The sequence below is a fragment of the Mustelus asterias genome, chromosome 15 (assembly GCF_964213995.1).
Source record: "Mustelus asterias chromosome 15, sMusAst1.hap1.1, whole genome shotgun sequence".
Classification (NCBI taxonomy): Eukaryota; Metazoa; Chordata; class Chondrichthyes; order Carcharhiniformes; family Triakidae; genus Mustelus; species Mustelus asterias.
The window spans coordinates 103,367,891-103,385,283 of record NC_135815.1 but is presented as its reverse complement, the minus strand read 5'-3'; the positions used below and the strand labels follow the sequence as shown (position 1 = coordinate 103,385,283).

Sequence of the window (17,393 nt, the reverse complement as noted above, 5' to 3'; positions counted from 1 at the left end):
AAAGCACTTTTTACTACATCCAACACACCTTTAGGGAATCTTCCTGACTTGAAAAGTCCTCATATTTTCCATTGTTCAATTCTGGTGCATTCAGTGCTAGCTCAACATCAGCCAGAGCAAGCAATGCCTTGTTAATGTCCAGAAGATAATCTGATGGGAAATACTGTGATCCACTGGTGGTGTAATACCCAGCAATAATTCGTGTTTCCTGAGGAGAGTCAAGAGAATCAAGTTGACTTCAAAGTAATATCCGGCAATGGCCAATTTCTGGATTCATCCGTCAGTAGTTCTGCTTGCTTTGCAAACTCACATTAACATTACATTTTCGGAAAACCAGTAAAATACCACTTACAATCCCATTTCAAACATTAGGGTGGCTAGTTACACATGTTAAAATAAATTACCTTTGCTTTAACAGTTTGGATTTTATAAAAAATAGGGAAACAATCTTACTGGACTCTTCAAATGCAGTGGCTGGTAAGTGGAAAGCTGGGTCTCTATCTGATGCCAACGCTTTTCTACAATGACGCTGTCCTTTCCTGGAGGGGCAACAGACCATCCCCCCAGAACTTGGCCCTTCTTTGTTAAGACATTAAAGTCCTCTCTCCGCTGTTCAAACTCGTGGGTCAGTTCCTGGAAAGACAAAGTACATTTTGAGACAATCACTGGAATTTTAGGATTTTATTACCGCCACGCTCGCCCTGGAATTGGGGTGGGCGTGGCTCACAGAACAGAATTCTCTATTGGCCTCAGGTGGGATTATACAAACCTTGCCCAAGTAAGGTCGTAAAATACCAGCGAATATCTTTGGATTACCTGATACAATTTCCATACGATGTTACTTTGTGAAAAAAATAAAATTAATAATAATCAGCAGTTCCATGCATTTGGTTCTAATTCACATCTGCTGAAAAGCTTAACATTATCTGTGGGGAGGAAATATACTTCAAAGTAACTACAAGGAACAAACCAAAAGACAGAAATTAAAAGCAGCTTAATTTTATTACCAGTAATCTCCTCTCATCTTCTGAGCTGGAAGAGTCCAACAGTCGCTGTTCAATCTCATCCAGCCACTGCAGGAACTGGCTTTCCTCTCTCTTGTACTGGTACCACCCAGGTGACAGCTCTCCTACTTGCACTTTCTGTGATAACTTTATTTCCTAAATGCCAGAACAAAAAATATGTCTTCAACCTTAAATGAGTTCCTCCCTCAGATACATTTATATGGACAACCAGGTTACAAGACAATAGCTTGGGAACGGTTTACGAAGATCAGTTTCTGCCCACAGATAATTATGTGGTTAATATCAGGGCTACAAACTAGCCTGAACACTCATTAACCGCTCACACCTTAACAGAGGCATGCTTTGTCTGTAGCAGGATCAGTTTTTTGTGAATTTCTTTCTGTCTTCCATCATCATTGGTCATCTGCAGCAGCCGCTCTCCTTTCTGTAGCATCTCCTCCACGTCCGCTTCCTCATCATCCACCTACAAAAGCAAACGTTTAAGTAGAAAGCAGACAAGACAGACCATGCATCCACATACATATTCCAACACTCCCAAACATGCGAGTGCACAAATATACCCACTCTGATCCACATGCAAATGTAGCCATCCATCTATTCACGCCCACACAAGCACATATGCATGCGCCTACGTGAATACACGTACACTAACAAACCCACATGCAAATACATACCCTGGAATTGGAAAAACGTTTCTGTGTTTAGATTCTAATGTAAATAGCACAAGGATCTAAAACATACAACTTACATTTTTTACAAAGCCTTTAGTGCAAAAATGTTTTGAGGGATTTTGCACAGGAAGGAAGGAGGGTACTAGGGAACGGTAAACAAAGGCTAGTTTGAAGATCCTATGTAAAGCACTGCAGATTTTATTTTAGAAACAGAAAATTCACAGTACAGCTAGTGGCCAGTTGGCGCATCAGTTGATGTTCTCCCTCCCTTAATTCAACGGGAGCACCATGAATGAGATCTGTTAATTCAGCAACAAACAGGAATTGTGCCAGGGACACTTTGACGTCAATGGTTTCCATGAACAGCATGTTTTTCCAATGGGCCACAGAACTACTACACAACAGCTGTAAACACATTGACAGTCATTCAAATATTTATGCAATAAGTATATTATCATATCAAGATGTTTTGAATATGATCAGATGTTTAGCGCACTCTCCAATGAAGCTACAATAAGGAGAAGTTTAGCAATTGTCTATATGTTACCTTTTCATCATCATCGGGGGTCTCCTCGCTACACTGCAGTTTTCTCTCTAAGTCATCTATCTTGATTTGCAGCTCAGCTTCAAAGCGATCTGGATCAATGGACGAAACTGGGTCGCTCTTCAGAGCTGCTCTGAACCCGCTATCATGTTTGGCAGATTCTTTAACTGCTGCCTCCATCTACAGTCACATACAAGAAAGTAGTTATCTATATTTCATTTCATATTAAAAATCTTGTGATTTATAACCACTTCTGGTTGTGTTCAGATGCATATGGAGATAAATTTAGTCATTGCTAAAATGGAGGAATGTTACCATCATTGCTCTTTAACATTTATGTGGAAGCCATAATAAAAAAAAATCACTAGATGAAGTGCAGAAAGGTGTCAAAGTAAGAAGTTAATAGGTCGTGAGATTTGCAGATAACCAGACCCTAATAGCTATCACAACAGGGGATCCACAGATACAAATGCATAGAATGAATAAAGTACTGAAAGCTTATGGAATGAAAATTAATGTAAAAAATTGAAGTTATGAAGATTGGAAGAACTAACAGTGGGAAAGTTGAGGTCAGGGTAAATAGTCAACAACTGAAAAAAGTGTCACAATTTAAGTGCTTGGAAAGCATTTTGTCAGAAGATGGTTACTGCCGTAAAGAACTCAGAGCTAGAATGGCAAGAAATGCATTCTCCAAACATAAAGAATTGCTCAGCACAGCAATGTTAAGAGATCTGAAAGAAAGCATTATCAAGACAATGATTTAGAATGCCTTGTTGTATGGGGCTGAAACATGGACCTTGAGAACAGCGGACATCCAGAGACTAGATAGATATGAAATATGGTTCTGGAGAAGGATGGAGTGGGTGAGTTGGAGAGAACACGAGCAATGAAGAAGTTCTCAAGATGGTGAAAGAGGAAAGATCGTTAGTGACTTTCAGCAAGAAAAAGCAAAATGGTTGAACACGCAAGAACACAAGAGATAAGAGCAGGAGTAAAGCACATGGCCAGTCGAGGCTGCTCTATCATTCAATCTGATCGTGGCTGATCTTGGGCATCAACGCTACATTCTCACTCATTTCCCATATCCCTTGATTCCCTGAGACCAAAAATCTGTCTATCCTAGTCTTAAATATGGTGAATGATGGAACTCCCACATCCCTCTGGGATACAGAACTCTAAAGTTTCACAACCCTTTGAGTAAAGAAATATTTCCTCCTCTCAGTCCTAAATGATCAATGGATGTGGTTTATTTGTACTTTCAGAAGACTTTCGATGAAGTTCCATGTAAGAGATTAGTGTGTAAAATTAAAGCACAGGGGATTGGGAGCATTGTATTGAGATGAATAGAAAACTGGTTGGCAGACAGGAAACAAAGAACAGGAATAAACAGGTATTTTTGCGAATGGCAGGCAGTGACTAGTGAGGTACCGCGGGATCAGTGCTTGGTTATATCGATGCACAATATATGTTACTGATTTAAATAAAGAAACTAAATACAATATCTCCAAATTTGCAGATGACACAAAGCTGGGTGGGAGAGTGAGCTGTGAGAAGGACGTAGAGATGCTTCAGTATGATTTGGACAAGCTGAGTGAATGGGCAAATGCATGGCAGATGCAGTATAATGTGGAAAAATGTGAAGTTATCCACTTTGGAAGCAAATACAGGAAGGCAGATTATTATCTGAATGGATATAAATTGAAAGTGGGGAGCGTGCAACAAGACCTGAGTGTCCTTGTGCACTAGTCACTGAAAGTATTCATGCAGATACATCAGGCAGTAAAGCAGGCAAATGTTTTGTTGGCCTTCATAGCAAGAGGATTTGAGTACAGGAGCAAGGATGTCTTTCTGCAATTCTACAGGACTTTGGTGAGGCCACACCTGGAATATTGAGAGTTGTTTTGGTCTCATCTGAGAAAGGAGGTTTTTGCTATAGAGAGTGTGCAGAGAAGGTTTACCAGACTGATTCCTGGAATGACAGGACTGACACATGAGAAGGGGTTAGGATTATATTCGTTTCAGTTCAGAAGAATGAGATGGGAGGATCTCATACAAATCTATAAAATTCTAACAGCACTAGACAGGATAGATGCAGGAAGGATGTTCCTGATGGTGGGGGAGTCCAGAACCAGGAATCATAATCAAAGGAAAAGGGACAAACCTTTTGTGACTGAATTGAAGAAAGATTTCTTCCCCCAGAGAGTGGTAAGCCTGTGGAATTTGCTACCTCAGAAAGCAGTTGAAGCCAAAACATTGTATGTTTTCATTGAATTACATACAGCCTCTTGGGGAGAAAGAGATTAAAGGATACAGGGGAAGGCGGGATCAAGCTATTGTGTTTGATGATCAGCCATGATCATAATGAATGGTGGAGAAGGCTGGAAAAGCTGAATGGTCTGCTCCTGTTCCAATTTTCTGTTTCAATCAGCCGCTTATCCTTGAAACAGTGTCTTAGATTTCCAGCCAGTGGAAACAACCTCTGAACGTCCACCCTGTCAAGCCGCTTCAGAATCTTGTATGATTCAATTAGATCACATCTCATTCTGCTAAACTCCAGAGAATACAGACCCAATTTATTGAGCCTCTCATCACAGGGAACCCTCTCATACCAGGGACCAATATCAAAAAATGACGAGACAGAGTACAGGAATGAGATAGAGAATCTGGTGAACTGGTGAGGCAACAATAATCTCTCCCTCAATGTCAACAAAACGAAGGAGATTGTCATCGACTTCAGGAAGCGTAAAGAAGAACATGCCCTTGTCTACATCAACAGGGATTAAGTAGAAAGGGTCGAGCGCTTCAAATTTTTAGGTGTCCAGATCACCAACAACCTGTCCTGGTCCCCCCATGCCAACACTATAGTTAAGAAAGCCCACCAACATCTCTACTTTCTCAGAAGCCTAAGGAAATTTGGCATAGAATCATAGAATCATAGAAACCCTACAGTACAGAAAGAGGCCATTCGGCCCATCGAGTCTGCACCGACCACAATCCCACCCAGGCCCTACCCCCATATCCCGACATATTTTACCTGCTAATCCACACATCCCAGGAGACTAAGGGGCAATTTTAGCATGGCCAATCAACCTAACCCGCACATCTTTGGACTGTGGGAGGAAACCGGAGCACCCGGAGGAAACCCACGCAGACACAAGGAGAATATGCAAACTCCACACAGACAGTGACCCAAGCCGGGAATCGAACCCAGGACCCTGGAGCTGTGAAGCAGCAGTGCTAACCACTGTGCTACCGTGCCGCCCCCATGTCCGCTACGACTCTCACCAACCTTTACAGATGCACCACAGAAAGCATTCTATCACAGCTTGGTATGGCTACTGCTCTGCCCAAGACCGCAAGGAACTACAAAAGGTCGTGAATGTAGCCCAATCTATCATGTAAACCAGCCTCCCATCCATTGATTCTGTCTACACTTCCCGCTGCCTCGGCAAAGCAGCCAGCATAATTAAGGACCCCACGTACCCCGAACATTCTCTCTTCCACCTTCTTCCATCAGGAAAAATATACAAAAGTCTGAGGTCACGTACCAACCGACTCAAGAACAGCTTCTTCCCTGCTGCTGTCAGACTTTTGAATGGACTTACCTTGCATTAAGTTGATCTTTCTCTACACCCTAGCTATGACTGTAACACTACATTCTGCACTCTCTCGTTTCCTTCTCTATGAACGGTATGTTTTGTCTGTATAGTGCGCAAGAAACAATACTTTTCACTGTATGTTAATACATGTGACAATAATAAATCAAATCAAATCAATCTAGTGCACTTTCGCTGTATCGCCTCCAATTATTATTGGAAACCAGGATGTTTCTAATTTTCCGTCTAAGCCATGGTGCAGGAATTACGAATAAAGCTCATGCTTGAGCTGAAAAGTCCTACATCTTACATGGTAGTTGTGGGAAAGATTGGAGTTGGTCCTAAGAAAGTGGACAACCTTCAAGAACCTGATAAGTAGCCAAAGACTTTCTGGGGAAATAGTGGAAAAGGGATAGTTCTGTTGAGAATTTTAGTCTCAAGTATGTGACTATATTTTGTTGCGCTTTTTGATGTAAAGTATAAGTAATAAATTAAGACAACATTTATTTAATCATGTGTCTTTTACTTGATTCTTGAATAGTAAAATTCATTTGTTCTTTTAAACTGCACTTGCGGCTTCATTCTTTCAGTAAATCATTGGGTGTTAGAAACATAGAAACATAGAAAAACTACAGCACAATACAGGCTCTTCAGCTCACAAAGTTGCGCCGAACATGTCCCTACCTTAGCGATTACTAGGCTTACCTATAACCCTCTATCTTACTAAGTTCCATGAACTTATCTAAAAGTCTCTTAAAAGACCCTATCGAATATGCCTCCACCACCATTGCTGGCAGCCCATTCCACGCGCCCACCACCCTCGGAGTGAAAAACTTACCCCTGACATCTCCTCTGTACCTACTCCCCAGCACCTTAAACCTGTGTCCTCTTGTGACAACCATTTCAGCCCTAGGAAAAAGCCTCTGACTGTCCACTCGATCAATACCTCTCAACATCTTATACACCTCTATCAGGTCACCCCTCATCCTTCGTCTCTCCAAGGAGAAAAGGCCGAGCTCACTCAACCTATCCTCAGAAGGCATGCTCCCCAACCCAGGCAACATGCTTGTAAATCTCTTCTGCACCCTTTCTATGGCTTCCACATCCTTCCTGTAATGAGGCGACCAGAACTGAGCACAGTACTCCCAGTGGGGTCTGACCAGGGTCCTATATAGCTGCAACATTATCTCACGACTCCTAAACTCAATTCCTTGATTGATGAAGGCCAGTATACCATACGCCTTCTTAACCACAGCCTCAACCTGCACAGCTGCTTTGAGCGTCCTATGAACTCGGACCCCAAGATCCTTCTGATCTTCCACACTGCCAAGAGTCCTACCATTAATATTATATTCCGCCATCCTATTTGACCTGCCAAAATGAACCACCTCACACTTATCTGGGTTGAACTCCATCTGCCACTTCTCTGCCCAGTCTTGCATCCTATCAATGTCTCGCTGCAACTTCTGACATCCCTCCACACTATCCACAACACCTCCAACCTTTGTGTCATCAGCAAACTTACCAACCCATCCCTCCACTTCCTCATCCAGGTCATTTTTAAAAATCACAAAGAGTAAGGGTCCCAGAACAGATCCCTGGGGCGCTCCACTAGTGACCGACCTCCATGCAGAATATGACCCATCTATAACCACTCTTTGCCTTCTGTGGGCAAGCCAGTTCTGGATGCACAAAGCAATGTTCCCTTGGATCCCATGCCCCCTCACTTTCTCAATAAGCCTTGCATGGGGCACCTTATCAAATGCCTTGCTGAAGTACATATATACTACATCTACTGCTCTTTCTTCATCAATGTGTTTAGTCACATCCTCAAAAAATTCAATCAGGCTCGTAAGGCATGATCTGCCTTTGACAAAACCATGCTGACTATTCTTAATCATATTATACCTCTCCAAATGTTCATAAATCCTGCCTCTCAGGATCTTCTCCATCAACTCACCAACCACTGAGGTTAGACTCACTGGTCTATAATTTCCAGGGCTATCTCTACTCCCTTTCTTGAATAAAGGAACAACATCCGCAATCCTCCAATCCTCCGGAACCTCTACCGTCTCCATTGATGATGCAAAGATCATCGCCAGAGGCTCAGCAATCTCCTCCCTCGCCGCCCATAGTAGCCTGGGGTACATCTCATCCCGTCCCGGCAACTTATCTAACTTGATGCTTTTCAAAAGCTCCAACACATCCTCTTTCTTAATGTCTACATGCTCAAGCTTTTCAGTCCGCTGCAAGTCTGCACTACAACCACCAAGATCCTTTTCCATAGTGAATACTGAAGTACAGTATTCATTTAGTACCTCTGCTATTTCGTCCGGTTCCATACAAACTTTCCCACCGTCACACTTGATAGGTCCTATTCTTTCACGTCTTATCCTCTTGCTCTTCACATACTTGTAGAATGCCTTGGGGTTTTCCTTAATCCTGCCTGCCAAGGCCTTCTCATTACCTCTTCTGGCTCTCCTAATTTCCTTCTTAAGATCCTTCCTATTAGACGTATACTCTTCTAGATCTCTAACATTACCTAGCTCATATTTTCTCTTTAAAGGTTACAGTCGCTAGGCAGATCGCAACTGTTCAATTGACTGATAAACACTTTGAAACGTCTCGTGGTCATGAAAAGCCTTATATTTTGCCTTTTTTTTTAATATAGAAAAATAGCTTCATCGCCTCACAACACATATTTACCATGTTTCTTCTGAACAAAGACAATGACACGACGTCTGTAAGAGGCACCTCCAAATTCTGTGGGATCTCAGTCTGTCAGTCTTGATAGGGCTCAAAGTAGCCTAAATGTTCTCAGACCATTCTTACAGAGTGAAAGTACAAAACTGGGGGAAAGCTAACTATGACAGTATTAGGCAAGAGTTGGGGAATGTAGACTGGGGCGGCTGTTGGAGGGCAAATCCACATCTGAATCCACATCTGATATGTGGGAGTCTTTTAAAAGTCACTTGTTAACAATTTAGGACAAGTATGTCCCTGTAAAAGCGAAGGATGAAGATTGGAAGATTCGGGAACCCTGGATGACAAGAGAGATTGTGAGCTTAAAGAAAAGAAGGAGGCATACATAAATTTCAGGAAATTGAAAATGGATAAGGCTCTTGAGGAATACAAAGTTAGCAGGAAAGAGTTTATACAGAGACTTAGGAGGGCAAAAAGGGGTCATGAAATGTCCTTGGCAGGCAGGATTAAGGAAAATCCCACGGTTTTTCATGCTTTGGAAAGGGTACAGAAGAGATTTACCAGGATGTTGCCTGGCTTGGAAGATATGGACAATGAAAGGTTGAAAAAACTTGGATTGTTTTCATCGGAGGGTCGGAGGATGAGGGGGAACCTGATAGAGGTTTACAAGATTATGACAGGCTTGGATAGAGTGGATAGTCAGAGTCTTTTTCCCAGGGTTGAAGGCTCAATTACTCAGGGGCATAGTTGAAAGTGAGAGGGGGAAAGTTTAAAAGAGATGTAAGGGGCAAGTTTTTCACACAGAGGGTGGTGAATGCCTGGAATGCGCTGCCGGAGGAGGTGGAGGAAGCAGATTCTATAACGAGGCATCTGGATAGATGCATGAATAAGCAGGGAATAGAGGGCTTTGGAGCACATTGAGCCAAGAAAATATTAGAGAGGCATCTGTGTCAGCACAGACTTGGTGGGCCGAAGGGCCTGTTCCTTCCATATAGAAACTCTACAGTGCAGAAGGAGGCCATTCGGCCCATCGAGTCTGCACGGACAACAATCCCACCACAGGTCCTATCCCTGCAACCCCACACATCTACTCTGCTAGTCCCTCTAACCTACACATCCCGGGACACTAAGGGTCAACTTAGTGTGGCCAATCAACCTAACCCGCACATCATTTGAGCGTGGGAGGAAACCGGAGCACCCGGAGGAAACCCACGCAGACACAGGGAGAATGTGCAAACTCCACACAGACAATGACCCAAGGCGGGAATCGAACCCAGATCCCGGGAGCTGTGAGTCAGCAGTAGTAGCCACTATGCTACCGTTCCTGTGCTGTACTGTTCTTTGTTCTTGTTCAAGTATGCAATGTTGGGAAAGGAACATACCCAGATATAAGTCCATTAAATCCAGACTCCGATTAGGGTCATATTGATTGGAGTTTAGAAGAGTGAGAGGGGATCTCATAGAAACTTATTAAATTCTAACAGGATTAGACAGGGTAGATTCAGAAAGAATGTTCCCGATGGTGGGCGAGTCTAGAACTAGGGGACATAGTTTGAGGATAATCACAGAATGCTACAGTGCAGAAGAAGTCCTTCAGCCCATCGAGTCAGCACCGATGCATGAAAGGTCCTAACCTGCTCACCTAATCCCACTTTCCAGCAATTGGCCCATAGCCTTGAATGTTATGGTGTGCCAAGTACTCATCTAGGTACATTTTAAAGGATGTGAGGCAACCTGCCTCCATGACTCTCCCAGGCAGCGCATTCCAGACCGTCACCACCTTCTGGGTAAAAAGGTTTTTCCTCAAATCCCCCCAAACCTCCTACCCCTCACTTTTAACTTGTGCTCCCGCGTAACTGACTCTTCAACTAAGGGGAAAAACTGCTCCCTATCCATCCTGTCCATATAATCTTGAACACATCAATCAAGTCACCCCTCAGTCTTCTCTGCTCCAGAGAAAACAACGCAAGCCTATCCAACCTCTCTTTATAACGCTGACATCGTTTAAGACTTACCTGGATAGTCACATGAGCAGCCTGGGAATGGAGGGATACAAACGATTGGTCTAGTTGGACCAAGGAGCGGCACAGGCTTGGAGGGCCGAAGGGCCTGTTTCCTGTGCTGTACTGTTCTTTGTTCTTTGTATAACTTAAATGTTCCGGGACTGAGCTGAGGAAAAACTTCTTCACCCAAAGAACGTTGAATCTGTGGAAATCACTATCACAGAAAGTAGCTGAGGCCAAAACATGGTGTGATTACAAGAAGGAAATAGATATAGCTCTTGGGGCTGAAGGGGTCAAGAGATATGAGGGTAGGCGGGATTGGAGTATTGAACTTGATGATCAGCCATGGTCATAATGAATGGCAGCACAAGCTCAAAGGGCCGAAAGGCCTACTCCTGCTTCTATTTTATATTTTTATTTCTACGTAGAATTAACAATTTCCTGAGAAATGGAGCCATGGCTAATAGTACTGGAATAATGATTGTGAAATGCAATTTTGATGAGGCTACAATATATTTGAGGGCCAAGGGTCATCTTGGTCCCACTCCTTCCTAAAGTTGGGGAGTCGGTTAGCTCATTTGGCTGGACGGCTGGATCATGATGCAGAGCAACGTCAAAAGCACAGATTCAATTCTTACCTGTTGAGGTTATTCATGAAGGCCCAGCCTTCTCAACCTTACCACTCACCTGAGGTGTGATGATTCTCAGGTTAAATCACCAACAGTCAGCTTTCCCCGTCAAAGGGGAGAGCAGCCTATGGTCATCTGGGACCATGGGGACGTTGCCTTTGCTCCCTAAAGTTACACATCACATTCAAAAACTTTAGAATGTGAGAATCTCTGGATAGAACCTAGTTGCCAGAAGCAAGTACTCCAGTAATCTTAATCAGACACGTCTTCCAAAGTCATGGTTTCCTGTGAAACCAGCTTCGAACACTCACTGCCTATTACTGAGTACATTTGACCTTGAAGCTTCCGGTCAAGTTAAAAAATTGCCACTTTGAAAAGATTACCATAAAAAATAATTTTTGGCATAAGTGCCCTCTTCAACAATATCAAATAGAGAAATACTCCATATAAGTACTCAATCTAGACTTTTCTTCCCTTTTGATGAAAGTTGGGCAAGCTTTGAACAGTCTGTTGTAATTGATTTGAAATTACAATCCCTTTCAAAGTAGCCAGAAAACTAAATGAGACCTGAATGCTGTGTTCCTAGAGTCATAGAGGTTTAGAGCATGGAAACAGGCCCTTCGGCCAAACTGGTCCATGCCACTCTTTTTTTTTAAACCCCTAAGCTAATCCCAACTGCCCGCATTTGACCCATATCCCTCTATACCCATCTTACCCATGTAACTATCTAAATGCTTTTTAAATGGTAAAATTGTACCTCTGGCAGCTTGTTCCAGACACTCACCACACTGTGTGTGAAAACATTGCCCCTCTGGACCCTTTTGTATCTCTCCCCTCTCACCTTCAACCTATGCCCTCTAGTTTTAGACTCCCCTACCTTTTGGGAAAAGATATTGACTATCTACCTTGTCTATGTCCCTCATTATTTTATAGACCTCTATAAGTTCACCCCTCAGCCTCCTACGCTCCAGAGAAAAAAGTCCCAGTCTATCCAGCCTCTCCTTATAACTCAATCCATCGAGGCCCGGTAGCATCCTAGTAAATCTTCTCTGCACTCTTTCTAGTTTAATAATATCCTTTCTATAATAGGGTGACCAGAATTGCACACAGTATTCCAAGTGTGGCCTTACCAATATCTTGTACAACTTTAACAAGATGTCCCAACTCCTGTATTCAATGTTCTGACTGATGAAACCAAGCATGCCAAATGCCTTCTTCACCACTCTGTCCACCCGTGACTCCACTTTCAAGGAGCTATGAACATGTACCCCTAGATCTCTTTGTTCTGTAACTCTTCCCAATGCCCTACCATTAACTGAGTAAGTCCTGCCCTGGTTCAATCTACCAAAATGCATCACCTCACATTTGTCTAAATTAAACTCCATCTGCCATTCGTCAGCCCACTGGCCCAATTAATCAAGATCCCATTGCAATTGGAGATAACTTTCTTCACTGTCCACCAATCTTGGTGTCATCTGCAAACTTACTAACCATGCCCCCTATATTCTCATCCAAATCATTAATATAAATGACAAATAACAGTGGGCCCAGCACTGATCCCTGAGGCACACCGCTGGTCACAGGCCTCCAGTTTGAAAAACAACTCTTTACAACCACCTACTTCTGTCAAGAAGCCAATTTTGTATCCATTTAGATACCTCACCCTGGATCCCGTGAGATTTAACTTTATGCAACAACCTACCATGCGGTACCTTGTCAAAGGCCTTGCTAAAATCCATGTAGACACCATCAACTGCACTGCCCTCATCTACCTTCTTGGTTACCCCTTCAAAAAACTCAATTAAATTTGTGAGACATGATATTCCACTCACAAAGCCATGCTGACTATCCCTAATCTGTCCTTGCATCTCTAAATGCCTGTATATCCTGTCTCTCAAAATACCTTCCAACAATTTACCCACCACAGATGTGAGGCTCACCGGCCTGTAGTTCCCAGGCTTTTCCCTGCAGCCCTTTTTAAACAAAGGCACAACATTTGCCACTCTCCAATCTTCAGGCACCTCACCCGCGACTATCGATGATTCAAATGTCTCAGCTCGGGGACCCGCAATTTTCTCCCCAGCCTCCCACAACGTCCTGGGATATACCTCATCAGGTCCCGCAGATTTATCTACCTTGATGCACTTTAAGACTTCCAGCACCTCCTTCTCTGTAATATGTACACTCCTCAAGACATCACTATTTATTTCCCAAGTTCCCCAACATCCATGCTTTTCTCAACAGTAAATACTGATAAGAAATATTCACTTAGGATCTCACCCATCTCTCGTGGATCCGCACATAGATGACCTTGTTGATCCTTAAGAGGCCCTACTCTCTCCCTTGTTACTCTTTTGCCCTTTATGTATTTGTAGGAGCTCTTTGGATTCTCCTTTGCCTCATCTGCCAAAACAATTTCGTGTCCCCTTTTTGCCCTCCTGATTTCTCTCTTAACTCTACTCCTACACCCCCTATACTCTTCAAGAGATTCACTTGATCCCAGCTGCCTATGCATGTCATGTGCCTCCTTCTTCTTCTTGACCAGGGCCTCAATATCCCTTGTCATTCAGGGTTCCCGACTTCTGCCAGCCTTGTCCTTCACTCTAAGAGGCATGTGTTTACCCTGAACCCTGGTTAACACACTTCTGAAAGCATGCCACTTACCAGACGTCCCTTTGCCTTCCCACAGACTCCCCCAATTAACTTTTGAAAGTTCCTGCCTGATACCATCAAAATTGGCCTTGCCCCAATTTAGAATTTTAACTTTTGGGACAGACCGATCATTCTCCATAGCTATCTTAAAACTAATAGAATTATGGTCACTGGTCCCAAAGTAATCCCTCACTAACACTTCTGTCACCTGCCCTTCCTTATTTCCCAAGAGGAGGTCAAGTTTTGCCCCCTCTCTAGTCAGGCCATCCACATACTGAATGAGAAATTCCTCCTGAATACACTCGACAAATTTCTCTCCAACCAACCCTCTAATACTATGGCTGAGTCTGTTCATTGAGACTGTTCTTAGGCAGTAATTGTGTTTTTACACCTACTCACCTTTGCTAATTTGATGTGCTGAGAGACCCTCCCAACATTGTGATTCAATTCAATGAGCTTTGGTTCCACCACTTCACGGCACATGGTACCATTATTGTTCATGAGGGAAATGGCTTGGTCACGTACATCATCAACTTGCAAACTGATTCCATCCAGTTCAGACTGAAAACGCTGCAAAAATACTTTCAACAGTTACACTGTTCTAATACTGTTCTAATATCCATCTAGATCTATAGAACCCAGAGAGCATTCAGCATTAACCAATACTTCAGTAATTATGAAGAGTTACCAAATTATATTAAACGGAATGTGTTCCATTACTAACTTCCTCCTGAAGAGTGTAAAAATGTGGAACTGCCTACCAAAGGAGACAGTAGAATACAAGAAGGCATACGGCATGCTTGCCTTCATCGGCCGGGGTATTGAGTTTACAAATTGGCAGGTCATGTTGCAGCTTCATAGAACCTTAGTTAGGCCACACTTGGAATATAGGGCCTGGTTTTACCATTGCGTTGCGCCCATTTTTGTGCGTGAAAACGTGGTAAAGTCAGGTGTGAGGCCATTAACACAATCCGCGCCCGCATCCACGCAGATTGCCACTTTACCAAAACCCGGGAATGGCGGCAATCCGCTTTGCGCCCAAAACGGGCGCAACGACGATTTAAATGCATTTGCATGCACTTAAATTGAATTAATGAACTGCCCGCCCAACTCTATCAGCACCCTTTACCACCGCGTTTGCCGATCCGGAACCGCGCCATAATGGACCTGCTAAATAAAAGTCTGAATTGGGTGCTCCAGCTGCTGAAGAGCGCGTTCAGTGTTTCCAACGGCTCTCTGACTCAGATCAGTGGTGGGGGGGGGGGAGGAGGGTCAGATCATTCTCTGGTGGGGGGGGGGGGGGGGGGGGGGGGGCGATCACTCACTGGTGGGAGGGAGGGGGCAGATGGGTCTCTGGTGGGGGGGGGCAGGGGTGTCTGCTGCCACTCTGCGGGCGATCGGTGGAGAGGGGGGGCAGAGGTGGCGATCAGTCTGGGTAGTGGGGGTGGTGGATAAGGGGGACAGTGATGTGTGTGGGTAGTGGGGGGATGGATAAGGAGGACAGTGATGTGTGTGGGTAGTGGGGGGGTGGATAAGGGGGACAGTGATGTGTGTGGGTAGTGGGGGGGTTGGATAAGGGGGACAGTGATGTGTGTGGGTAGTGGGGGGGTGGATTAGGGGGACAGTGATGTGTGTGGCAAATGGGGGGGTGGATAAGGGGGACAGTGATGTGTGTGGGTAGTGGGGAGGGGTGGATAAGGGAGACAGTGATGTGTGTGGGTAGTGGGGGGGTGGATAAGGGGGACAGTGATGTGTGTGGGTAGTGGGGGGGTGGATGAGGGGGATGTGTGTGTACCATCGCTCCCGCTTTTCGCTCCCGGGCCGCTTTCTCTGCTTTCTGTGGCTCGGGAGCGATCTGACACGGGCGCGCTTTTTCAAATTTTTTTCCAACTGCGCATACGCAGTTCAGAGCTCCGATCGTTCCGGCCGCGCTAAGCCCCGCCCACAGCGCGAATGGGACTGCAGATGGCTGAGTGCGTATGGGGGCGCCTGAAAGCAGATTTCTAAATCGGATCTGCATTACACCCAGATTCAGCACTTGGAATGAAAATATTAAAATCAGGCCCATAGCGTTCAATTCTGGTCGCCACACTACCAGAAGGATGTGGAGGCTTTGGAGAGGGTACAGAAAAGATTTACCAGGATGTTGCCTGATATGGAGGGCATTAGCTATGAGGAGAGGTTGGAGAAACTTGGTTTGTTCTCACTGCAGCGACCGAAGTTGAGGGGAGACCTGATAGAAGTCTACAAGATTATGAGAGGCATGGACAGAGCGGATAATCAGAAGCTTTTTTCCAGGATAGAAGAGTCAATTGCTAGGGGGCATAGGTTTAAGGTGCGAAGGGCAAGGTTTAAAGGAGATCGAGTCAGAGAGTCATAGAGGTTTACAGCATGGAAACAGGCCCTTCGGCCCAACTTGTCCATGCCGCCCTCTTTATTTATAAAACCCCTAAACTAATCCCAATTGCCCCCATTTGGCCCCTATCCCTCTATACCCATGTAACTGTTTAAATGCTTTTTAAAAGATAAAATTGTACCCACCTCTACTACTATCTCTGGCAACTTGTTCCAGACACTCACCACCCTCTGTATGAAAAAATTGTCCCTCTGGACACTTTTGTATCTCTCCCCTCTCACCTTAAACCTATGCCCTCTAGTTTTAGATTCCCCTATCTTCGGGAAAAGATATTGACTATCTACCTTATCTATGCCCCTCATTATTTTATAGATCTCTATAAGGTCACCCCTCAGCCTCCTACGCTCCAGAGAAAAAAATCCCAGTCTATCCCAGTCAAATGAGCTGAAAAAGGGGCTTAGGAGAGCTAGGAGGGGGCATGAGAAGTCCTTGGCGGGTCGGATCAAGGAAAACCCCAAGGCTTTTTACTCTTATGTGAGGAATAAAAGAATGACCAGGGTGAGGTTAGGGCCGGTCAAGGACAGTAGTGGGAACTTGTGTATGGAGTCAGTAGAGAGAGGAGAGGTGATGAATGAATACTTTTCTTCAGTGTTCATTCACCAAGGAGAGGGGCCATGTTTTTGAGGAACAGAAGGTGTTACAGGCTAATAGGCTGGAGGAAGTAAATGTTCGGAGGGAGGATGTACGAGCAGTTTTGAATAAACTGAAGGTCGATAAGTCCCCTGGGCCTGATGAAATATATCCTAGGATTCTTTGGGAGGCAAGGGATGAGATTGCAGAGCCTTTGGCTTTGATCTTTGGGTCCTCACTGTCCACGGGGATGGTGCCAGAGGACTGGAGAGTGGCGAATGCTGTTCCTCTGTTTAAGAAAGGGAATAGAAATGACCCTGGTAATTATAGGCCGGTTAGTCTTACTTCGGTGGTTGGTAAGTTGATGGAAAGCGTCCTTAGGGATGGAATTTACAACCATTTAGAAAGATGCGGATTAATCCGGGATAGTCAGCACGGATTCGTGAAGGCCAAGTCGTGCCTCACAAATTTGATTGAATTTTTTGAGGAGGTAACTAAGTGTGTTGATGAAGGTAGGGCAGTTGATGTCATATGCATGGATTTTAGTAAGGCGTTTGATAAGGTCCTCCATGGTCGGTTTATGA

At 44.2% G+C, this 17,393-nt stretch overlaps 1 protein-coding gene across 1 annotated transcript in view; it reads right to left on the bottom strand.

Annotated features, from left to right (window-relative positions):
• LOC144504716 (utrophin-like) overlaps nt 1-17,393 on the bottom strand; it is a 631,247-nt gene that overhangs the window by 406,158 nt on the left and 207,696 nt on the right. Inside the window, 6 exon segments of the mRNA XM_078230463.1 lie at nt 29-208; nt 454-633; nt 1,008-1,160; nt 1,351-1,488; nt 2,244-2,420; nt 14,223-14,393. Of these exon segments, the coding sequence (XP_078086589.1) occupies nt 29-208; nt 454-633; nt 1,008-1,160; nt 1,351-1,488; nt 2,244-2,420; nt 14,223-14,393 (999 nt within the window).